This window comes from Corvus kubaryi, unplaced genomic scaffold, assembly GCF_017639235.1.
Source record: "Corvus kubaryi isolate FWS band 111438036 unplaced genomic scaffold, C.kubaryi_AGA036_p1.0 37397, whole genome shotgun sequence".
Lineage (NCBI taxonomy): Eukaryota > Metazoa > Chordata > Aves > Passeriformes > Corvidae > Corvus > Corvus kubaryi.
Window position 1 is genome coordinate 6,789,633 of NW_024581136.1, and position 24,427 is coordinate 6,814,059.

The following is a 24,427-nucleotide window of genomic DNA, read 5'->3' on the forward strand; positions in this document are numbered from 1 at the left end:
TGTCATCATAAATAAAAATAGATGGTTGTAGTTCAAGACAGCTCCAAGCATGATTTCCACATTGCTTTTCCCCAGGCTGCTGCCAAGAAATGCAGAGAGCACTGTGCATAAAATCCCTTAATCTGCATAGGAATTAATGCTGGAAAATTAAAATTCCGATTTAAAAGTTTTAAAATTACAAAACTACATCTGCTTTGCAAAAAAATGTTGCTGTTGGTTCCACAGAGAAATGCTGTTTGGTTTGGTCAGTCAGGCAATGCAATCTTTGAAGTGTGGCTGAAGCACTGAGCTGCTAGATGTGAGCTGCCAGCACAGCCTCTTTGAAGAGAGGCTGCTGTGCTGCCGAGCTGCACTGTGCAGTGCCTCTTGGCATTGCATGTGAGAATCCATCAATGAAGAGAACAGTAATCTGCATTCCACTGCTGGAATAAGTGATGGGTACTTCCAGTAGGGACTGTGTATTTCATTAGTTTCCTGCCCACGGCCAGAGATTATCCAAAGAGCTCTGGCCTGGTATTTATATACAAGGAAAACAAATACTTAAAGGGATCTTAGATTCTATATGCGCCTTACCACTTAATAAAACAACTTAGTAGGGACAATTACTAACTAGATAGTGATCAGTGGAGAAAAGCATGGTGCTGTTTTACAGTTGTCTAATTCTTCGAAGAGTTCCTTTTCAGATCAATGATTCACTGACTTCTGTGTAAGGAAAATCAGACCCTTAATCAGCAAGGAAGTGTAGTGTCAGTTCTAATGTGCAAGACCCAAACCATCAAAAGCATGTAAATGATAAAATACCAGTTTCTTTGTTTAGCTTCCCCACTTTATAAATAATGAATAACTAGTTGGTGTATGATTTAATCTTAAAATATTTTATTAAGCACTGATAATAATGCAGAAATCCATGTAATAAAACAACGTTAGAAAAAGCTAAGTTAAACTGAGTTGCTATAAATATTGCACTTGGAATTCTTACTTTACGTACAAAACTCCTTTAAAAATTGGACAGTTATAAATTAACATCTTCCAAGTAACTGGAATTTGTATGTTTGAGATCAGATGACTGTGCTGCAGATCTTCAGCTTTCAGACTTAGGAGGGTCTGTTCCCATCTTGTACAGGTAATGGATTTCACTTTGTGCCAGGTGTGCTTAGGTGGATGGGAGGGAAGGAAGGGTCAGTGTGGTCTTACTGTTGGCAGTCAGTTGCACTTCCATGACTTATGCTAAGTTAAAATGATTTTTCATAACAGATGATAGAATGCAGCTGCAGAGTTCAATTTTGACATGTTTTGTTTTTCAAGGCATTTAGGATCTTTGAGTTCTTGGTCTTAAAACTCATGACAAAGCTGTTGGGAAAGACTTTGCCTCTACCATCTTCTTCTACCTGGCCCATGATGATGTAGTTTAAACCTACAAGAGAGAGAAAAGGATTACGAGACAGAAATCTGGGGCATCATTTAGTAAGTATAGTTCTTTACCTGTGGTTTCTGTTCATTTGCACTGTTTGTTACCAATGCCTTCTAACATTTTTTCCTTCCAACCTGCAGAATGTACTCCCTTACCCATCTTTGCCATGCTTGTTACACCACAAACTACAGTTACATAAAAATCAAGCAGATACACAGCTAAGTGTCTACTACATAATTAAATATATAGGGGATAGTTTTTAAATGTAGACTGTCAAGTGAGTCTGAAAGGCACTAGAAGTGTCTGTAAACACTGAGTAACCTAACCACTGTCACCCAGAGTGGAATGTGTCTTAATAATTTTGAATATTTTCACACTTGCTCAGTGTGAAAGCTTGTGGGTTAATGCCCCTAAGTGATAATGCACTTAAATCTTTTCATTCCCTTTCTCTCTCCAAAGATGTAAATATTGTCTAGATATATACAGAAGCATTCAGGCAAGGTGGACTTAATGAGTGGTAAGACCTGGCTTTGGAGAATTCAATTGGATCTGTGTATTTTTATGCCTTAGAAGGGTTGGGGATTTGCAAGTCTTGGGTTGGAAGGAATATAAAGGGATTTAAACAGAAAAGCTCAGATATTAAGTAATAACTATTAAATAATTCATTGAGATTTAGGATGAGAAACGGAAGTGTGTGGTTTGGAGCCAGAAGTCTGCCTAAAAGGAGAGTTTGTTCCACCAAGGATATTACTATGTTTCCCAGTGTGTAGTTTTCAGATAACTAAAGGCAAAAGCTAATTTCTGATAATGATTTTTCACTTTGTTACTGCCCACTTTGAATTAATATGCTTAAGCACTGGTAGTATCTAGAATGATATCAGAGGTTTTTTGATGCTTATTAAATTGACTGTTTCCTGCTGTAGCTCCATTTATAGTCTCACGTTCTACCTGTTTACTTATGAGGCAGAGCTAAAAATGGTTTTATTTTTTACTTAGTTACTTCAATGAAAAATACTCGCAGTATTTCTTGTAACACCTTTGCCACAATTAACTGGAATTTATGTTGGTTGGTCTCTGTATAATACTATTTAAAGTAGCTTTTAGCAGTACTGGCTGTTTACAGATACAAAGTGGGCTTAATGCTTTCAGGAGATACACAACAGTGGAACTTGTTGATTTCTGCCATTTCCTGTGAGATACTGCTCTGCTAGGTTTAGCAGGCTGTTGTCTTTCCCTTCTAAATAACTGTGTATGAAAACTAGCTCCAAAATACACACATATAAAAACAAAGGCTATCTCAGCTTCATTTGAGAGACCCAAATCAGATTTTACCTTTCATCACATGGCTTTTAAAGAAAAAATGTTTTTCAAACTCCTTTGATCTAAGTGAGCCCAATTCTTTTTCAGTAAAACAGAAAAATGCAATAAAACCCTGGTTATTTTGAATTGATTGTAATACTAACTGCTGATTATAGAAAAAACTGCTGTAATTCTATTGATTTTTGTGGCTATATTTCAAATAGTAGTTTATATAACTGTTACCTTTTATAAACACACAAAGCAGTTATTACTGTGTACTTACCTCTTCTGATGAGAGGACACTGCTTACACACAACAAGAATCTTGGCACTCATATTCTTGCCAGCTTGCTGGATTGCTAAATTTCCCTCCTTATATACATTAATGATGGATATTGTTGCATGCAGACTGCCAGCCCGCGTTACTGCTGTGATTACCATTCCAGTTATTACTGGAAGAAAAGACATTTGATGTATTTGGTACATTTTTATTATTTTTACACATAAATTTTGAGGCATCATAAAAACTTATTAAGTATATTAGTCCCTAATAAGAAAACAAACAGTACTGGGAACATTTACTAAAAATATGAGTATCACTGCTAATAACTAACTCACTACTGTCAAATTTTGGTGGCACCAAATATGAAATTGTTCTACAATGTGTCAGTCTCTTGCAAGCCCAGTTCCCAGTTTGATTTCAGTTAAACAATACAATTTGATACTACTTTTAATGAGTCATTTTCAAATAGTGGAGAAGTTGAATTGAAACTCTTATAGCAAAAATCTGAATTCCCAGCTCTCTGACACTCCCAGGTGAGTAGCAGGGAATAGTTAACACCTTAAGAACTAGATTTTGATCTCTCTGAAGCCTGATACAAACTTGCTTTTTTAATCTGAATGTAGTTACAGATTAGACCATCCTATCTCCCAAAGACCTCTCAGTATGAAAATCAAGATACTTTCTTTTCCCTAGGATAACTAAATTAACTTGTAAGCCATCTTTATTTATCAAAAGGAAATAGTAATTGGTATTAACAATTTGGTTTCTTCTCAGGTCATCTTTTTAAACTAGATATTACATCCTAGGATAAATTAGATCTTCAATTACCAAGTATGTACAGCCAGATTTATTTTACAAAACTTCATAATTCACATTTTGGGATTTTGTAAATTTTTGCATTATCTTCCTTTAATGCAGACCTTTTAATTAAATAGAATGTTCAATCGTGAGAGAATTGCGGATGTTAAAGTGCTGGGTTTTGCAGCTATATTTCTAGAAACAATAAAATGAAATGCATGATGAAAGAGGAATAGTTATTATTTTCTAAAATCACGAAGTCTGCAAATAAACTTAGAATAAATCATATTCTATGAATGACAGACTTCTTATTTTTACTTTAGGATATGCTTGCATTCACAGTAGCATATAAAATATTTTTACTTTCACTTCTGTCACGGAAAAGACTGAAAAATGTCAAGTATTTGACAGAAGGTGGGAGAAGAGAATATTATTTATTACTGTGATGCTAGAGGAAAGAAACAAGCTTTATACAGTATCATTTACCATAAGCCACAAGAGCTGAGGTGTGGTCAGTAAGAGGAGATCATTTATGGTTTCGGTTTTTTCCCTGTTTCTTTTTGTGTTGGACCAGCCTGCACCAGTTGCAGATTAAAAGAGGCTGGTGGTCAAGGGTGGGAAGGGGCTGCCCTGAGTCCATCCTGACTCAGGGTACAGCCACAGCCCTCCACTGCTGCTTGGGCAACATCAGGCAAAGCTGCCCTCATATTCCTCAGACAGATTTCCTCAAATCTCATGGGATTAGCAGTGCAGTAACAGAGTCACATTAAAACAAACAAAGGGTGGTGGCAGGGAGTTTTCCCATCAAATTTCCAGGCATGTTATAGGGGATTAAAAAAAGCTTCCAGTATTAATATGGGAAAATACCCTGACACATAACTGAATAGATCAGCAGTGACAATGCCATCCTAATACACAGCAGACACCATTTTTCCTGATTGATTTATGTCTGTGTACAGATAGCAGTGCTTAAAAGCTTCATTCCTTCTAATTTCTTGTCAAATTATTTTGGAAATCTATACACTGAATTGTGGAACAGTCAGCAGGTGCAGCATAACATGTATTGGCTGGTTACAGAAAATGGACATGACAATACAGTAACTGAATTGATGAATCCTGCAGTTCTCTTACATTGCCATTTGCTTTTCAGATTGAGAAAGTATGTTTGTCTCAGATATCTGTGCAGTGCCTATTTCAGAGTATCACCAAGAATGTACTGAATGAAACACAGATAGTAATGTCAGATACATACATGAGGTGGTGTAAAAATACAGCCTATATATTAATGTTAACTCAGAACTACATCTGGTAAAATTTCCTTGAGTCTAAAAACACAGTAGAAAATGAATTATTAAAAAGAAAGTTTGCTCCCTTACCAAAGTTGCTTGAACAATAATTGCTTTCCAGAGTCCCACTCCTTTTACACTTCTGCTGGCACAGGGCAACTGTAGGTTTCACAACTTTTTGAAGAGCAAAAAGTAAATTGAAATTGAAATGAAGCATTTGATACAAATGCAAAGCACTATGTTTTAAAAAAGACAAGAAGAAAGATGAATAATCCTGATGTATACATGAACTAGACCTGGCATTTCATGGGATGAACTCAGTAGCAATATGCCTTTTCTCTGCTGTCACCTCCATTTCATCCCCTTTTCAGGTGTCTCAGCTGTGTCTGTTCTAGTGACCTGAGAGAATGGGATGTTACACAAGATTTGCATGGGATCTTAAATCTGTAACTCACTGCTGTTGCCATACAGCCCTAGTAGAACACTTGAAGTATCACAACATGATATTACAGTAATGCTTCCGAGGGAGGGGGTGGCCTTTTATTGGAAATTACTGCACTGTGGTGAAAGGGATCAGAGTTCAAATTCCTGACCTTTTTTCCCCAAATTTTTCACATAGCTTCATGTCAGGTAGTGCTGCATAGTTTTTCTTCATGACAATTTGAAACACAATGTTTGAAGTATGTATTTAACATTAGGGTTTGACATTTCCTTTCTGAAATGGAATGCTTTTTTTATAAACAACTGAATACACTTGGCATCTTTTTCCTGCTTGGGTGGATGTTCATCATCTCTGTGTGTCATTCTGTGTAACATGTTGGGATGCAGTACTTTAAGGCTTTTAAGTCCTTTTCAAATTTGTTTGGAATTGGTCAGTGACATATTTGTTGGAAACATGGAGGTGACACTGACAGATTTTTAAAAAACCCACAGATCCCTATATAGCCCTAATTTCCAAGAAAAACTAAATTAGTTATGACAAGTATTTTTGCAGTTTACTTTATTTTAGAACAGAGAATTTTGAGAATGTTTTATTCAGCCTATATTTTTTGAAAAAGAACTTCTGACTAATTTTCAATCAGTAATTTATACTTTTATACTTGTACTTCTTTTTAATTGAATTGAGTCTTTATGTAATTTTCCAAGTTTCTAAGAATGAACCAAATTATATCAAAATTACTTTGTTTTTAGTGCAATGACCATGACTGTTAGAAGATCTGCACTGTTCATCATTTTGCCTTCCAAATCCAAAGTTTAAAGGTTGGGCTTCATATTTTTTATTTATTTTGGGTTGGCTTGTTTCTTTTTAAAGAACAAGTTACTATGTCAATGGTACAGGTCCGACAAGTGCTTCCTATCTCAGTGCTACACAAAGCACACCAAAATTTAAGAATTTAATGTTCCTTGAGCGTTTCAAGTTAGTGTCCATAGTAGGAGGGTAGGAAATCCAGCAGGTAGATGAGTTCCAGGCACATGCCAGCATGGTAGCTGCTAAAAATTTATTGAGGTGCTCTGATTTTTCTAAATTTAAAATTGGGATTATGCATTACAAAATATTTGTTTGGTCCTTTTAGGACACTTTTCTTTCTTTCTTCTGCTTTTTTTTAAATTTTTTTTTTTAGTTTAATAAATTTTGCTTGGTGACCAACTTTGCTATGGTTTTTCAGTAGAGGCTGTCTCTGTAAGGTACTTTAGCAAAACGTGAACTGGAGAAGAACTGAAATAGAAGTTCAGTTGACTACCACTTCTCATGTAGCCACACTGACAGGAAAATGCATGACTTGATCCAATGATATAAGGAAGTCAATTACCTCACCACAGGTATTGGATTAATCTTCATTACTTTTACAAATGTATTTATAGCATTTATTTATTTCTGCAAGTACTAATATTTTTATGTTACATAAAGATTGACGTAATTCTTGAAAGAGCCTACTAAAGTTTAATATTTTATTCATGCCTGGAGTTCTGTGCAAGTTTAAACAGATCTGATTTGCAAGATAATAAGCTGAGTTTATTTGAACTGGACACTTTGGAATGCCAATAATTGCTCAGAAATGTAACTAAACTGTAGAGGTTTGGTTTGCTTTGGTTTGTTTTGAAGATCAGAAATGCCTACCCTGTGCAAAACTGATCAGACCTTGAAAGGACTTCTTATTTCCGTCTGCCTGACAAGTCTTTTTGAACACCTTCCCTCTGTTGTCCTCTCTCAGATGAATCTGCATGTTTTTATTTTCTAACACTGATGTTGTCACGAAAATTGATTTGGAGTTAATTGGTACAGTTCACCTCTCTTGGCTGAACACAGCACAGGGTTATTGACAGCCTGGGTTACTTGAGACCAAGTGTTTGAACCAACAACTTCGTTAAGAAGTGCTTTAGAGTGAAAAAGAACTGAATTATTTAGAGTAAGAGTCACATAATAATGATTTACAGGTCATTATGGTTTCATTTTTATAATGTTTATTTTAATCTATTTTAAATACCTTCATTAGCAGTATTTAAGCACCACAGCTTCTTGGTTTCCTGCTGACAAGCCATCACTGCCCTGACTTTTGATGTGTTTTAAGTACAAATCAGGTTATGTCTTGGAAAAACATCATAAATAATTTGGTTTTCTCCTATAATTGTGTCTGAAATCTCTCACATTCAGGTTATAGAAATTCTAAGAGTTTATCCCCTCAGTATCTCAGTAATGAGGTATTTTTGGTGATACCTTTGGTGATATTTTGGTGATAGAGAAATCCAACTCTGATCTTTCATACATGCTGTCTAGTCTTAAATATAAAAGGAGACTTATTTTTAGTGAGACATATTTCTCTGTAAGTTCCAATCCCTGAATATTTTCAAATAAAAATGATTCTTGGAGAGTGTCATATTGACAGGGTGTTGACAGAACCTGAAGAGCGTTCAGGGGGCTTCCATACCAATTTTGCTTGATCTTAATAACTATATGAAGAAAAATACAGTAAGATTTTTACATATCAACTTGTATAGGAGAAAGAGTTCCTTTAAATAAAACTATTTCCTGAAATATTCGGAACTTCTTATTCAAATGAAATTTGCTTATCCATTCTTCTACGGAATGTGTTAGTTAACTGTCCAAAATTGAGAAGAGACAGGAAAATTTTCTCAGATTGAGTAAGTTACTTTTATACTGAACTCTTGCCTGGATAGATTTCATTTCAATATGTTAAGTAGATTCTCCCTTGAGTATATTATGGTACTCCCTTGAGTATATTAATTTTAATTAATTCCTTCAACATTTGAAATACTAACAAACCATAAACATGTGATTTTTAGCATATTTTCTATTTTGTATTTCTGTAACTCTCTCCTGGAATAATTAATTTTTCTAAGAAATGAAATAAAGCCAGTAAGACTTACTTGAGGTAGCAGGGACTGTTGTGGTTGTAGGCGGAACTGTAGTTGTGGGTAACTTTTTTGGTCTAAATTTATAATGGCCAATAAAACCATCAGCTGTTAAGCTTAAATCAGATAAAAACTGAACAAGCAACTCATTTTTCTCAGACAGAATAGGCCTAAAATAGAAAAAGAAAATATTTCCATTCTTTTGGATGTCAAAGCCAAAAAGCATAAATAACATTCTTTAAAAATACAAAAAATACTCCAGACTACTACTGAAAGATATGTGGTTCTTTGCTGGCATGTCACACACTGGTGTTTTGAGGATGAAACTCATTTCCATGAATCACCTAAAACTCTGATTCCTGAAGTTTATGTCAATATGAGTATTGTTAAGTTCTTCTGTGTGAATTCACTGCAGACTTCACTTCCATAAAATGGAAGTGGTCAGATTAGGAAAGTAGGAAAATACATTGAAGAAATCCTCAGTACACAGGGGAAGTAAGTAAATGTTTGGTTTTTTAAAAAATTTGGTTTTGTTTAATGAAAAAGATACTGCACAGTTGGAAGGACCTATGAAAAATCATACAGTATTGGATTCTGCAACTCTTCGACAAACCCACCAAAAATAAAATGGTGGGCTCACTTTTTGTTAATGATTGGATTTGATTATTAAGGACTTCTTCAAAACACTTAATGAGGTCTTTGAAGTAAAAACTTGTCATCATTTCCCATTTTTTTGGCAGATTTTCAGAAATCAGTTTACTCTGATGGCAGAGTCTGACATAACCAAAAGTAAGGGGCTGGTTAACTGGAATTCTCTGGATTTACAGCTGCCATGGTGGTTGCCCAGACTAGACTTCCCTCGCTGCAGTATTGACACAGCCTGTGGACATAGGAGAGCACTGATTTATCAGCTGCCAACAGCTTTGTTCTGCTTCCTGAACACCAGGACTATAAGGCCAAATCTGAAAAATCTGTCCCAGTCTGTGTATCCTGTCTTTTTAAAAAGTGGCTGAGAGGAAAATGAGTCAGATAAAGTGAGGAATGAGCCAAGGGGCTAGAGAGCTCAGCTGGATCCTTGTACTTCAGTATCTATAATGAAAACATACATATTATGTTAATGTTCAGCTACCATTACTATTGGTGCTTTATCAATAGCATTGGGATTAGCATTGGTGTTGTTAGACAGTGGTCTGATGAGGCTCATGGGACAGGAGACAACATGGGTTGGAGCCAGGGTTAGTCATGGAGAGAGAGAATAGAGAAAACGTAGAGAGAGACAAGATACTAAGCAATTTCTAGATGTTCAGTTGGCGGTAGAAAATGCCATGTTTAATTTAAATAATAAAATCTTTTAGAAGCTTAGTACAAAACTGTTAGCAAAATGACACATAGTGGTAGTGAAGTTCACAATTAAAGGAAGTTACTTACGCTGGTGGACTGTCTCCACAGTACTTCCCAATTCTTTTAGCATCATTGATTTCCCCACCATTAAACACTGCAACATAGTCATATCTGCAGTAGTTGTCTCTCTCCACATCAAACTTCTCGAACTTCAACTCTATTAGCTAAAGGGAAAATGGAAATAACTCATTAAGGTTTTGACATGCAGAATTTATTAATACTTCTGGTAGTAAATGACATCTTCATATGAAGTACTATTTAATTTTTCTTTCTATAAAGGAAAATTCCTTAATCCACTTAATTGTAAAGTATTTTAATCCACATGGCCTCTCCAACTAATAGTTCAGCATATGACTCTAATATTCTGTAAAATGTTTTCTTCTCAAATGTATGCAAGTAGCTTCTGATAGTTATTTTTCTGAGTGAATTATAGTAGGTGTTAGGTGTTACAATGCTCTTAAAATAACTACAGCCAAATGTAAACGACAGAAAAGGGGCTTTTAATGTCATTGCATCATTCAAGATATGCTAAAGAAAAAGCAAAGGCAACGTTGATACGAGCCATTTCACTGACTTCATTAACAGCACGGCCTGAATCACTGTGGTTGCCAATGCTGTGTATACGTGATGCAGAATTAAAAACATTAGAAATTAAAATGTTGATAAAAAGAAAATTAGCACATAGTAAGACTAAAATCAAGAGAAAGTAAGTACTTAAAAGAATTGTGTTTCCATGTCAGATTTCCATAATTGTTGAGGCTTTACAAGTCATAAATGAGAACTAGTATAACTCTGGTATTTCCAGTACTTATGCTTATCTCCAATGACTTTTATTTATGGAATTTTATACTTAAGGAAGAAAAACAATGTACAAGAAAACAGAAATGGAATCTGCTACTCTGAAATGAAGTCCTACAGAATGACTCTGTCAGTCATATGTGGCAAGGAAGGGAAACACAGCCTAACTGCTGCATGGAAACCGAGGTAATATATGCATTTAGGTTGCTTCTTTAGATGAAGCACAACAGTATTTAAATCACCTTCCCATAAATAGCACAAATAAGTTGAATGGCAACACTGATTTGTGTTGACTGTCGATCAACCTTTTTAAAGGTCTGACTCAAAGAAAGATGGTATTAAATCTTCTAAGACTGTACAAAGAAAAAGAAGTCATTTGTACATGGCATATACTTAATTTGATTTACTGACGTAGTAATGATAGCCTGTTATCACCTGATGTGTTAGTTTTGCTTGGATATAGTTTTCTACTATTAAGATGTTTAAGGCATAATTTTGTTTCCCATGAAGTATAAGTAACCTTGGGGGACTTGGTTTCAGAGATGACTAACAGGCTTGTTTCAAAACCCTCAGTATCATGATGAAAAAATGCACTTTAAATAGAATACCCATCTGAATAACATGCTTGTGATGAAAAAAGATGGTATAGAAAGAAGTAATGCAACTGGGAATGGAAATGCTGAATTTTTCCATAGCAGGCAAAAGAGCAGGCCATAATAACAACTTTACTGTTGTTCAATAAGTGCACTTTGCACTAATAAGTATTTCATGGTAGAATAGAAGCTCCTCATAATCAGGTGAAGCTCCTTCATCTTCTGTAATAAATGAAGCAATTGGTTTGTATTTGAAGCAACAAAATAAGAGTGCCTTGTTTTATTGCTCACGTGCTTATGAAAGGCAAATAGAGACAATGGCACCTAAATTCTGGCAAATGGAAGACTGGGGAGCTTGTTATGGGCACTTGAAGAGATGCTTATTCACTACTTCATGGAAAATGGCTTTTGTCACTGTCAAAATTCTGCCTTTTTTCCATGCAAACAACCATTGTTGCAGTACATGAATAATATATATTTGGGAACAGGTAGATTTATGGAATAGAATCATCAAAAGGCACAGGATATAATGCTCTTATTTTTATGCCTATATAGCCTTTCTTAAATCTTCGCTATGAGCTTAGGAAAAGTTCTTAGGCTTATTGAGAGACATTTGGAAAGAACCAAAGTAATCTGCAGTTTACAGATAAGGGTTTAAAAATCACTGCCTATCTATAGGATTGTTAAATGACCTGTATCTAGCAAACAAGGAATGTGGATTAAAAAGGACTACAGGAAAGACTAAGCTGACACACTGCTTCAGTTCAAGGGAGGAACTGTCTTGGTAAATGGAAAAGTAGGAAAGATCAGAAAAATATATTTATCTGGGGCAGCTTTTTTTATTTCAAGGATTAGTCATGAGCAGAAGAGGAAGAGGAAAGTTGTCTTTATATGTAAATGAATTTTAAAAGCTGGATGTGGCAAGAAAAGCAACCTACCAAACATGCTTGTCAACCAAAACATTCAATCACTGTAGACCTCCTGCTAGGATACAGAGCAGATGGCTCAGTGGCAACCAGAAAATGTGCAGCTAGGATTGAGATTAGCCCTACAGTGTAGGGAACACACTTGTGTTTGCCATGCATGGCACAAGAGCCCTCTCAGTCTGCTGTCACATCTCCTCAGGTCTTAATGAAGTGGTAACATATGCTCTCATAGCATCTGGCTAATTAAGCAAGCATGTTATGTGGAGCCTTCAAAAAACAAAAAAGAAACAAACTGCTTTTAATAAACTCATCAGCTCTACCTGGGTACCTCAATAATAAACTGCAGCAACACCAAAAATGCTCAAATGTTGTTAGACTTAAATGCAGCACTGATCATCATCATGTTTGGTGCTGAGATGATCACCTGCCCTAACTTAATTTGCATGGTATTTTTTAAATTAGCAAAAAAACTTTTAAACCCCCCTGGTTTAAAAGCCTCACCAATCACAGAAGCTTTAATGGGTTTCATTTAGGGGAGAATACTAGAGCGTGGCCCTGCTGAGGAAGCACAGGAGCCACGGGGACGAGACAGGAGAGGAAGGTGGGATGGTCGGAGCGTAGCTGTGCCCGTGCTCGCTGCCCCTGCCCAGCCTGGTATCAGCCAGGTGGCATTGCAGTATCCCAGGGCAGCGCGGGCAGCCGGCTGCTCTGAGGTGTTGGTCCCTGCAGGCACTGGAAGCTGAGCTGTGCCAGCAGGGCGATGGCAGCGCCTCACCTGGTTCTTCGGGGCCACGATGTGCCAGGAACAGGTGACTCCCGCGGGGTAGTCCCGCTCTGGCCAGTTGGGCGTGTGAAAGGAGCCCGACGGCTTCTGCAGTCGTCCCCCGCAGTACTGGTCCCCTGCAATGCAGCACAGCGCGCTGCCCTGAGCACGGCGGGAGCGGGGGCTGGTGCCGCCCCGAGGTGCTGCAGGGCCTCGCTGAGGGAGCCCGGCCGCCGCTGCCACAGCCCCACCACGGACACGGCCGAGCCCTCCGGCTCAGCTGGGGGCACCTCTGGGAAAACACAGTTAATAAAGGGCAGCAAAACAAAGGGAGAGGAGCATTCCTGCAAATACTGGGGCTGGAGGAGGAGGAGAAGCCGGAGGTACTGGAGGAGCCATCCCCGCAGCCCATGGGGCAGCGGTGGTGGGGCTGACAGGCATTCCCAAAGGAACTGCAGCCTGTGGTGTTCTTGATGGAGAAGGGTCTTTTTCTTCCTCTCCTGCCCTCGGTTCCAAATTAAAGAACTCCATCAGGTATGTAATCCTTATTGACAATATTATTATGAACCTTCTTGATTAAATTAACTGTATTGGGTCACAGTTATTTAATATATCTTTCAAGAAATCATTGATACAAGGTTACAACTTGAAGGGCTGATAAATTACTCATCACCTGCACTGTGTCTGCCCAACAATCTGTCTAGTCTGATATTATCCAATAGCAAAAACCTTGAAAAAGAGTCACTAACTAGGGCAGTACCACCTCCTTCTGACCTCCCAGCCTCTCACTGGTCATACTCTTCCCAAGCACCAGGCAGTGCCTTTATGTTTAATAATACCTGATGAATTTTGCTTTGATATGTTTTTGTAAGTGTTTTTAAACCAGGGTAGAAATGGGCAATCCACAACATCCCCTGGCACAGCATTCTACCTCTGGGTCACAGAGAAAAAGCTCCCTCTCCTTTCCTTCGCAGTCATTTGCTTGTCTGGTTTTTATATCGGAAGAGATGGACTGTGGTCCCCATTCACCTTCTCCATACCAGTCATGACTTTAAAGCCCTCTCCTACAGTCCCTTTGACCTTCTCTTTTCCAGCATGAAGAAGTTCATGCTGTGCAGTTGATCTTTGTGTATGTGATGTTCTTTTAACTCTATCACACTTGTTGTCTCTGATTCCTTCTGGTAATTTTATCATATTCAGTTCTGAGATGGGAACATCAGAAAGGCACATTTTATTCAAGATGTACATGCATTATGGATTTATAACGGCATAATTTTTTGTTGTTATTGTTTGGTCTTTATTTTATTTTGTAAAAATTTTAAGTTTCTGTTTCTTTTTTGATACCTATTAAGCACTGGATTGATGCTCAGCTACTGTTTTCATAAATCATCTATTTTAAACCTAACATCTCATTCCAAAACAGTAACAGTCCAGAGCCTGCTGTACTGTACACAAAGTTAGGGTGTTTTCCCCTTTTTTGCAACATTTATCTATATTGAATTTCATCTGCCCTTTTAATGACTAGCTATTGCCAGTTTACTACTAGGCACAGTTCTTCCACTACTCAGACTAGTCAGCCTTTCTCTTTACTGCTTGATTAACTACGATGGCTAAACAGTTACACTTTGCTAAGCAATGTAATTAATAAATATGTTGAATAGCACATCCTTAATATCTCTGGCACCACATCTTTTTAAGCAATAATGTGGCTCTGCATAGAGCTGTACAGTTATATTTGTCTTTAGCACATATAATGAATGGTTAATTACCTCTTTCATGTGGTTCTGCTGCAGAAAACTTTGCAATGAATCCACTTCCAGCAGTATTGGCATCTGAAGTCATCTGCACCAACATTTTATTGCTGCTGGATACAAGGGCACCTGGTTTCACAGTACCACAGAACCTGCCGATGCGCTGTCCATTGGCATGGCCATTGTATATATCCACAAAATCATATCGGCACAGATTGTCACTTTCCAGGTCTAAATATCGAAAAGAAAGAACCACCACTTTTCCCTCTGGGACCTGCAGAGAGAGGGAAGGATGGAGAGATGCATCTGGAAGTGTGACCACGTGTCTATTGCATCCTACTGTTTGCATGACTGTTTTCACACCCTTCACTTCCTCTCAGGTAAGCTCTGTCTGTCAACTATATTCCAGGCAAAGCAGTTTTTAAAGTAACTTGGACCAATCCTAAATACAAAGCTCTGGCCATCTCTTGCTATTATCTTATTTCTGATCCAGAGTATCCTCTAGGCTCATGCAGTTAATTATAAACCAGTTCAGCTTGCCGTGTTTCTCTTATTTTCTGCTGAAAGTATGGAATCAGCCATGCAGCTCCCTGTCACCAAGTAAGGTGAGGAGGATGAGATTAATATGAAAAAAGCATTGAACAAGCAATTTACCATTTTAAACAAACAAAATGGCATCTCTTTCTGATTTGTCTTACCAAGTTTCATAGTTTGAAGGATGTTTTTTATTACTGACACACAGATTTATAAATAAAAATGGAAACTTTACAGCTAACTGTACAACCCTAATATTTAGTTACTGGAGTGGCTGCAGTGAAAGAATTATATTTGGGAAGACAACTATAAACAGAGAATTCAAAAGAACCATTAGTGGGTGTCTTCAATATAGAAGAGAGCTTTGTTTTCTGAAACATCTGAGGAAACATAAGACAGGGCAAATCTTCTTACATGTCTGCATCTGTGGACATTGCAAAAGAGACGAGTACAGGGAAGGATGTAAATTAAGAGAACATAATAGTTTACAAAGAGGAGAACATTTCCTGGGATACAGTTACAAGCTTTTAAGAGAAAAAGCAGCATACTGAGAAGTGAAAACTATTCTAATAAAGCACTTAACGCTGTGTAGCAGAACCAGAAGAAGGGAAACAGTATTTTAAAGTATAGAGGGCCCCTAGACAGGCAAGTGTAATTATCTTCATTCAATCCATATCATGGTAGAGTGGTTAGCTATTAAAATAATTGCAGCTGTTCTGCTTTACTGAGACACTACTATAATTTTCTGCTTTAAACACACACTTAATATATCTGCATTAAGTTCATATTTAAGCCATGTTATTTAAGAGTTCATGAATTTTTTTCATTCCTTAACAGCGACTCATTTTAAAACACTGGTTTGAAATAAACTAAAACTAAACTGTTCCTATATGAAATTGTCAAACTTTCTAACATTGAGTCTCAACAGTTAAAAATTGCTTGTCAAGTATAGATGGAAGTGCTATAAATGAAAGTGACTGCTTAACCCACAGAAGATACTAATAGAGGCAGCAGTTCTAGATGTACTGAAAAATGTGCTGTAGGTGTGTTCAGGTTACTCATTCCCTCATACTCATTCATAAAAGCAGCTGCTTTTATGTCCAGTGTTGATACTGATCCTGCAGCAGGACAGACTTCTGCTTGAGCTGTTCTCAGCTGCCCAGGTTCCATGTGCACACCGGCTGACCAGCTCCACTGCAGTTACTGCTGCTGGTTTCAGAGTATTTTCCTTTTAAGTTCAAAGTTCTCTCAAAAATGCATTCAGGTCCCCTGTGCTGATACGCATCGCTGCTACTACTACATCAAAACCACAACTCATCTAATCTTGAATTTATTCCTTGAATCACTGCTCTCATATCTAAATCTCTTACTGCATTCACTTGTCTTCTTGTCTGAATCACTAAGGACCATTGATGCATGGTCATTTTAACAGAAAATGAGCTAAAATGAATTTGGTATTCCTGCCAGAAGACCTGGATATTATTTATGGTTATGCTACAAACTCTGTGTGACTGGACAACTCAGTTCAGAAATGCTGACACTAAAATTAGTTAGAAAAAGTCAAATTTAGGGAGTTAGATTACAGAAGCCTTTTTTCCAGAAGTATGTGTGTAAAATAGCCTATGGTCTTTTGGGGTGGAACAGTCATTTTCCTAAGTTTGTACAACTGGTACAACATGACGCAAAGGGGGTGACCTTTAAAGGTCATCATGTTTTAAAGTAAACTATCATGCCTACAGTTAAGTTTGTCTAACATATTCCACAACGGTGTCTTGCAGCTTTGTCTAAAACTTGCCAATCTTTAATATGTTTCCCCTTTTCCTTCCTGTTTTCGAAAGCTGAGCAGAATTTGCTCTAGCATATTAGATTAAACAGTTTTATCAATGCTTATGAGATTTTTCCCTACTTTCTCAGCCTGAATTGCTTCTTTGAATATACCTGCTCTCTCCCAGAGTTTGAAGAAGGAAGTGGAAATGTGAGAGGTAGATGGTTCTGGGGTAAGAAAAGGTCTTTTTGCTGTCCTTGTAGAGTTGCATTCAGATTTAGCCAAGTGGTTACCTCTCAGTAATGCTGATGGTTCTCACTGACAGCTCTGTTCCAGGAGTGCACTGACCCAGCACTGCTCTACTCACACCAGCCTCAAAGTGCTCACTCCTACCCCTGGATATTCTGCTCTCTCTGCTGCCCCACGGGGGACAGAGGGAACCAGGATGTGGAACAGACCCCTGCTCAGGAGGGAGAGGACACTGGCAAAGCTGCCAAACTCCGAACTGCAGCCAGCCATTCACTCAAGTCTTAGGTTTTCTGGTTCATGGTATAAGTCATTCCGTGCAGTGTTGTGCTTCCTTCTCCTCTCTCCACCACTGGCTATACTATACTATACAACACTACACTTTCTAATTATATTTCATTGTAGTTTTTCATCTCTGCTTCTGTCAGTTTAGTCTATTTGAACTTGGTCAAGACTGTTCCCCATAGATGTACTGACTTCTGTTTCATGAGTCTGTAAAAAAATGTGTAGGAAAAACTCAGCCACATGGTCATGAACATTTAACAAAGAGCCTACTGCAGGTTTTAGTTGTCAGAATAATCCTTGCTCACATTCAGCTGAATTTGGGGAGGTAAGTCATTTAAAGAAATGTGGCAGGCCCTTAATTACAGTCACTACTTACTGGTATTACTTTATTTAAAAAATATACTTGCTTATTAAAATATTTGTCATTCACAAAAATAACAAATTTGTTCCAGTATGTAAATCAGTTAATTGTGATGTGAGTAGATGACAATCAGAAGTGCAGAGGATGGTGGCTCCACATTCTAGCAGCAGCTGTTCAAGTTTCTAGCTACTGCCAAGAAATCTTGTGCTAAATACACGCATCTTTGCAAAACTGTACTTTTCTTTGATTTCTACCGTTTTGCTTTTTTAAATGTTGAAAACTAATGTGCTAAAATCTGCCAGTGTTTATCCCAGGACATTTAAAATATTGTTCCATGAGAAACACAGGGGAGCAAGAAAAAGCCCGCCTGACTCAGTATTGTTTACTCTGAGCCACATCTGAGCCTTGATGCAGTAAGAAGATGTGATACCTCAGAGGAAGAACTGGGAAGGAATTCAGCTCTTAAAAGAAAAAAAGAAGAGGGAGGAGTGAAAGGAAGAATGATGTGATGCTTCATCTGCAGGGTGTGCCTTATTTTTGTTTTATCCATCCAGCTGGTATCTTTCAACAACAGAGGCACTTCATCCTCTCCTTGTCACGAAGAGGGCAACTGACCCATACTCACTCTCTGCTTCCCTTCTTATTTTAACTCTATCAACTTATTTAGGTTCAAAAATTATGATGCTAAACTCATGCAAAGGATGCCTTACTCCTATTAAAGGAGAAAGGAATTTTTAGAGGGAGTTTTGTAGAGCTTAATTCCCTAAAATCATCTGTGTAGATTACTAACCTCTTCAAAAGGGCAGGATTACTCCATATATACAATACACCTCAAAATAAGGTCCTTAGCTTGTTTTTGGTTATCATTCATTCATTATCATTCATTGCAGATATTTCATATAATGTTAATCAAAGTTCAGTTACCTTTAAAGTAGTGAAGCTGTTTTTCTGTTGTTGTTCTGACAATACAAACCCCTCTTCATCAAAATTATGTGGTTTAGATTATTTACTTTGAAAATAATCTTTTTGGGGGAGAGAACCCCTTAAGTGCCAACTTTCATAAATATATTTTGCCTAACTTTTAAACCTGTGTTGGCTTGAATATATTTTGATATATGTTTAATACCAAAATGCTGATTGTATGTTTTGCTATAGCAGTCCTAGGTAGAGTTGAAAAACACATCAGCTACCTGCAAGACAAATGTATTATTTCTCTCTACTGAGAATCAATGTGGAAGTTATTTGGAGTTACCACCTGGGAAGAACCATGATTTCTGCCTAGCTGCTTGTTCTCTAGCTCCAATTTTAAAAATTTGTATTAGCTTGCTCTTCCTGACAAGGGCACTAGATTTTGTTCATCTCTTTCTTTTCTGGCAATACAACTATGTGTAAAGATCTATTTTCTACTGGAAGGGCAGTTTTACAATGATATAGGAAAATGAATGCTTAAAACATAGAAAAAATTATTTAAAATATTCTGCTCCCTCAGGGCAGATTCCCAACTGCCCTGATAAGTAAATTTTTCAAACCTTGCTTACTGTCAGCAAACCTGCTGGAACGCAGCTCCTGAACCTATAAAAACATAACCTTACATAACTCTGACAGTTTTCAGTATTATTGTAGCACATAAAGTTGTTGGAGTTTTATGGGAACTAAGCAGTCTGCCAGATAAACACAGGACAGCAGTCCAGATTCTTGGACTATGTGACACATTTATGTGAGGTAATGGCCAAGAAGGATTACAGAGTATTAAAAGTAAGTGTATATGACATATTTTAGATAAAGCTATATACATTACTATAGGAAAGGAAATAGCTCTACAAATGACTTCTTAGCAAAGTCAGTGAAAAGCTGCTGGGTAGTCTGCCAGGGTAGTAATAGAACCACAAGCATGTGCTGAACACTTCTTAGAGCTCTTAGAATAGAGAAGCTGTTTTCTTTAGCCAGCTGAAAAAGTCCCAGTCTCTTGAAATAACAGAACTGAGTCAGAGAGACTCTTCCAGCTTTAGCAAACCAGTTGGAAAGATTTCAGATGATACCTGAATGCTACACTGCTTTATCTGTATTACCTGTAATGTTTTCTAAACCTATTTTCCTCTAAAGAATAAATTAGCTCTCATTCTGCCTCTCTCTGCATTTCTTGTGCAGATGATGAGATCCTGTAATTGAGAAAACAACAGCTTCGTGCTTCTCGTGACCCAGACACAAAGTGAATCAACGTCTCTTTCAGTCTTGCAGACTTGTCAGATCCTGCATTAGCAGAGTGTTTTCAGGAAGGTGTTCACAGCCCTTGGCTAAAACGGACAGGCAAAAAGTCTTAGTCACTTTCTAAGAGCAGATGCTAAACAAAGAAGACTAACAGTAACTACAGAGTATTTCTTCATGGCAGTGTAACTGGCTTTCTTACTTGGGTGCTATTGCAAGCTATTCTGAGCCTCAGCAGAATTTGGTGAAAGGATTTTGTTGCTTAAATTCAGGCTAGCCATACCCTTGAGTGTACTACTTTGCTGCAGTTTGGTAAACCATTGTCTTTTTTTTTTAAGAGAGTACAGGCTTAGTCTTGAAAGTTTTGTAGTCCTTGCCTTCCCTGCATCCTTCCTGCACACCCAAAAGACACAGAGTGTTCTACAGTTGATGGGGGAAAATAAATCAGCTTGGCTTAGTGAACAATATTGTTTAATGAAACAGGGGTTAAATGAGATGAGGGCACAAGCAAACCTGGACTACTCCAGTTGTGCAGCCCTTCTGTGGCTTTGAGCAAACTACAGAGGACAAGTAGGAGGCAGTCAAATGACAGCACAGCAGAAAACTGGGAGTCAGGGTGATCACGAAATGACAAAAGCCATCGAGTTCCTCCCATTGTCAAGAAAGCTCAAGTGCAGACACAGCTCTGCTACAGCTTTGGAGTAGTACTTCTCACCATGCCCAGACTAATCGGGATGCTGGCACCTTGTTAGCAACAGCCACATAAAGTCTGCAATGAAACCACTCTGTATGGACTTTCTAAGTACAATCATTTGTTCTTTTCCTCTATCCCCCATATGAAGGGCAGATACATGGCATGATTCAATAATTGTTTCTTTAGTGCTGCCTCCATTTGTTATCTTTTTAATGGTAAAAACTTAATGCTGTTATAAGCAAAATTATTTTTTCCCCTCCAGATTCAATTTTAAACTTCTGAACATCTGAGTTATATAGGTAACCTAATTTTGGACATTTTTTCCCTTTTATTAAAGGCATGTGTGTATGATTCCAAATGCAACTTGCATCTGCTCTTCAGATTGTGAGGTGGGCCATGCTGATTGCTGTCACCTTAGCCCCTCAATAGCAAGAAAGCAAGTTTATGGGCATATACCATGTTTCACATCAGACTCTTCTGGATGAGGTCAGACATGGATCAAAGGTAACCTCTAACTAGGCCCCAATAATAACACAACAGAAAGGTGCAGAAAGCAACTCTGCAGCTTCACTGGGATCTTTCATATATAATGATTAAAATCACATCACTCATTTGGTACAAGAGTTGTTTTAAACTGAACATTGTAAACAGATCAATGTCTCCTGCTTTGCGTCAGCATCTCTATAGTAGCAGGAAACAATTACCCTGTGATATCCTATTCTCCTGCCAACACTTAGCCTGTGATGCAGTCTTTGAACTGAAGTTGTCTTTAATGATCCTGTCAACACAAAGACTTATTTTTTTATATACTTATATTTATTTTTTCTGTAGGCCCAAATGTCAGAAGACTTCTTGGTGAACCGTGCCTAAAAAAGAGAGGCAATTTGGTGGGCAGTTTCAGAGGGTTTAATTTGTGCAGATGTGAGGAACAGTAATCATTCACTCACATCCCTTTCTCTGAGTCTGTGTATAAGGACATCCAGAACAGGAGTATTTAGTCCTAGTTGTTTCATGGAATCTGTTGTCCGTGAATATGATATCTCTGCCCTACAGTCTCATTTCAGCATCAAAACATTGATTGTACCACATGGTTCCATTTCACATAGTCATTTATAAATGTAACGACACTTCCCTACTGCTGTCGGCCTGCTGTATGACAGACTCCAGATGTCCTGGCTGGCAGAACACTGCTAACAGCACACTTCAAGCAAACCTTCCTGAATTTTTTGGGTTTGATTGAAACTTTTTACATGTCTTCTTGCCAAGAAATTTTGCTTTTCGTGATCTCCACCTCAAACCTTTTCTTTGATAGAACTCACTGTCGCTTTCTGCAGTGGCAGGAAAGGGAGATGTTTGCCTGTAAGTGGGTTAAGTTAAAACAATTAGAGGTGCATCAGGGAAATCAATGAAAATTTGCTTCTGACATGAGGCAAGGCCAGTTCTATTTCAGCCACTATTATCATATTACATCAACCCTAAAAAGCTCCAGACAGTTGAGCTACTTTGAGTTACTGTGTTCATTACTGCACATATGTTACCCTATGTAAAACACAGTTTAACAACAAATAGCTGTCCATTATCTTCAGCCCTGATTTTGTGGTATTAAAAATTCTTACTGTGATTTTCCAAGTACATTTGCTGTTTGGTGGGTAGACGCCAGGAAATCCTTCACTCCCAATAAACCCTGATTCTCCAGATACAACTCCTCCACATGTAAATGTAGGCCTGAGAATAACAGGAAAAACAGTACTTAATTTTTAAATATATTTCATTTATTCTTTCTATAGTAGTCAAGAGGCACGAACTGTCTCAACAGCTTAAATACTTAAAACCATTGCTAACATGAAACATTTAATTATTTACATAATATCACTATTGACATAGAATGTGCAATTTAATGTGTGAACTTAGGTGTAGAAAAAATTAACTACTTGGGCCTTAATTCTGGGTTGGCACAGACTGTTATCCCTCCCTCCTTTTTTACTTCATAAGAGCAAACGTGTGCCAGTGTGATACATCATTGCAAATCGCTATTATAATGAAAATAATTATTAAAAAGTCATTAGCAATGACATTTTATAGCACATATAACATTAGTTAAAATAGCACTGATATAAAAATTACTTCTCATTCCTTTCTATGGTTTGAATTTTTATGTTTTAATCAAGGAAGTCTCTGGTACTTTTTTGTAGTTCAGTAGCACAACCCACCCCACACTGAGCCCCGCTCCTGGTGCTGAGCCCTGTGGCCGAGCTGTGCTCGGGGCTCAGCTCAAGTGAGCTCAGGTGCCGGTGCCGGCTCCGGACACACTGCACGGACACGCCGCACGGACACACTGCACGGACACGCGAGGAGCCCTGGAAAACCTGTGTGGAGCCACTGCTACTGCTAAGGACACGAGGGTGAGCGAACGCCCTGCCGAGCTTTAGAAACCGGGATGCCACACCGTACTATACCGTTATGTTAGAGAGGTTACAGATTACACGGCACCAGGCTGCTCTCGCAGGGTCCCAGGCTCCGTGGAAAACACTCCTGCCTTGATGCACTCACGGGCAGTGAAACACCCGCGCACCCCACGGAGGCACGGTGGGAACGCGACTGCGGGGGACAGAGGGAGGGGAGGGAGCGCGGTACCTGTGCGGGGACAGCGGGACCTGGTACCTGTGCGGGGGGGCGGCGGGACGCGGTACCTGTGCAGTGTGCGCGGTACCTGTGCGGGGACAGAGGAGCGCGGTACCTGTGCGGGGGGGCGGCGGGACGAGCCGCCGCCAGCAGCAGCAGAGCCGGCAGCAGCAGCAGCGGGACGGTGGGAGGCATCTCAGGGCGGCAGCGGCGACTGGGGCAGGGCTAGGGCTGGGGCCGCGGAGCCGCTGCTCCGACAGCCGCCGCTCCGACAGCCGCCTGCTCCTCTGTGAGTGCCGAGGCCGGGGGAGGAGGCAAAGGCTTCCGCGGCCCTCCGCCCCCAGGGCAGGGCAGGGGCCCGGGCAGGGCCGCCCTCTCTCCCTGCGCGGGGCGCGGGCGCTGCCCCGGGTGTGCCCGGCCCCGCCCCGATGGTTCCCGGCGGCTGCGGCCCCGGCCGGGGGCGCCGCCGGCTCCGCGCACTTTGCGCCCGCGGGGGCTGCCCGAGCGCAGCGCCCCCGTCAGAGGCCCCGCCCCGAGCCCGCGGCCCCCCGCGACGCCCCGCTGCCGTCCTCAGGTGGCACAGTGCGGGTGTTTGTCCCGGGCATGAATGAACTCAGTGTTACTGGCTGTGCAATCGTCTGCAGCTTCGCCAAAGCTTGAAAAATAGTAATGCTACTTTGAAATTTCTTCTTTATTTAAATTCTAAAGTAAACTTGAAATGCTTCGTTTTGTTTACCACTGGGTAATCCTGACCCATTTAGTAGCCTTTTCACTCTGGCTGTGAAAGACACTCTTTAAAAGGCTGTGGCAGAGCATACAGTGATGAACTCAATACTTGCGTGTTTTATAGGATTTGGGCCAAAGTTATTTGACTGAGAAAAGAAATGAAAAATTAAGTCAGTAGTCTTATTTTGAGCACAGTATTCTTATTGAACATGGCATTTAAAAACCCTCACATTGTTAGTGCTATTGAACAATGACATACAGATTATCATGTCAATAAGGGATAATTTATCTTCTGAGTATTGGTTTAAA

The 24,427-nt window shown here is 39.0% G+C and overlaps 1 protein-coding gene and 1 long non-coding RNA gene across 11 annotated transcripts in view; one reads left to right on the top strand and one right to left on the bottom strand.

The window, feature by feature from the left end:
• Nucleotides 1–854: 854 nt before the first annotated feature.
• Nucleotides 855–23,727, bottom strand: PCOLCE2 (procollagen C-endopeptidase enhancer 2). 2 transcript variants are annotated; one of them, XM_042041883.1, is made up of 9 exons: nt 23,481–23,727; nt 22,387–22,495; nt 14,699–14,954; nt 12,942–13,066; nt 9,877–10,013; nt 8,464–8,618; nt 5,167–5,250; nt 2,994–3,161; nt 855–1,414 (listed from the first exon to the last, which is right to left on the bottom strand). In XM_042041883.1, the coding sequence occupies exons 1-9, from the start codon at nt 23,585–23,587 to the stop codon at nt 1,278–1,280; spliced, it is 1,278 nt and encodes a 425-aa protein (XP_041897817.1). In that variant the 5' UTR covers nt 23,588–23,727; the 3' UTR covers nt 855–1,277. The 2 variants fall into 2 exon arrangements, with proteins under 2 accessions (XP_041897817.1, XP_041897818.1); XM_042041884.1 differs by having other exon boundaries at nt 23,508–23,724.
• LOC121670927 overlaps nt 1,379–24,427 on the top strand; it is a 39,241-nt gene continuing 16,192 nt past the window's right edge. For 3 of the 9 annotated variants that reach the window (XR_006018330.1, XR_006018331.1, XR_006018329.1), the window contains exons 1-6: nt 1,379–1,464; nt 6,763–6,897; nt 10,705–10,833; nt 14,723–15,060; nt 17,129–17,211; nt 17,305–23,172. This is a non-coding gene — a long non-coding RNA (uncharacterized LOC121670927). Of the gene's footprint in view, nt 1,465–6,762; nt 6,898–10,704; nt 10,834–13,061; nt 13,464–14,722; nt 15,061–17,128; nt 17,212–17,304; nt 23,173–24,427 lie in introns of those variants that run through there. The other 6 variants (XR_006018333.1, XR_006018332.1, XR_006018335.1 and 3 more) reach the window with 6 other exon arrangements.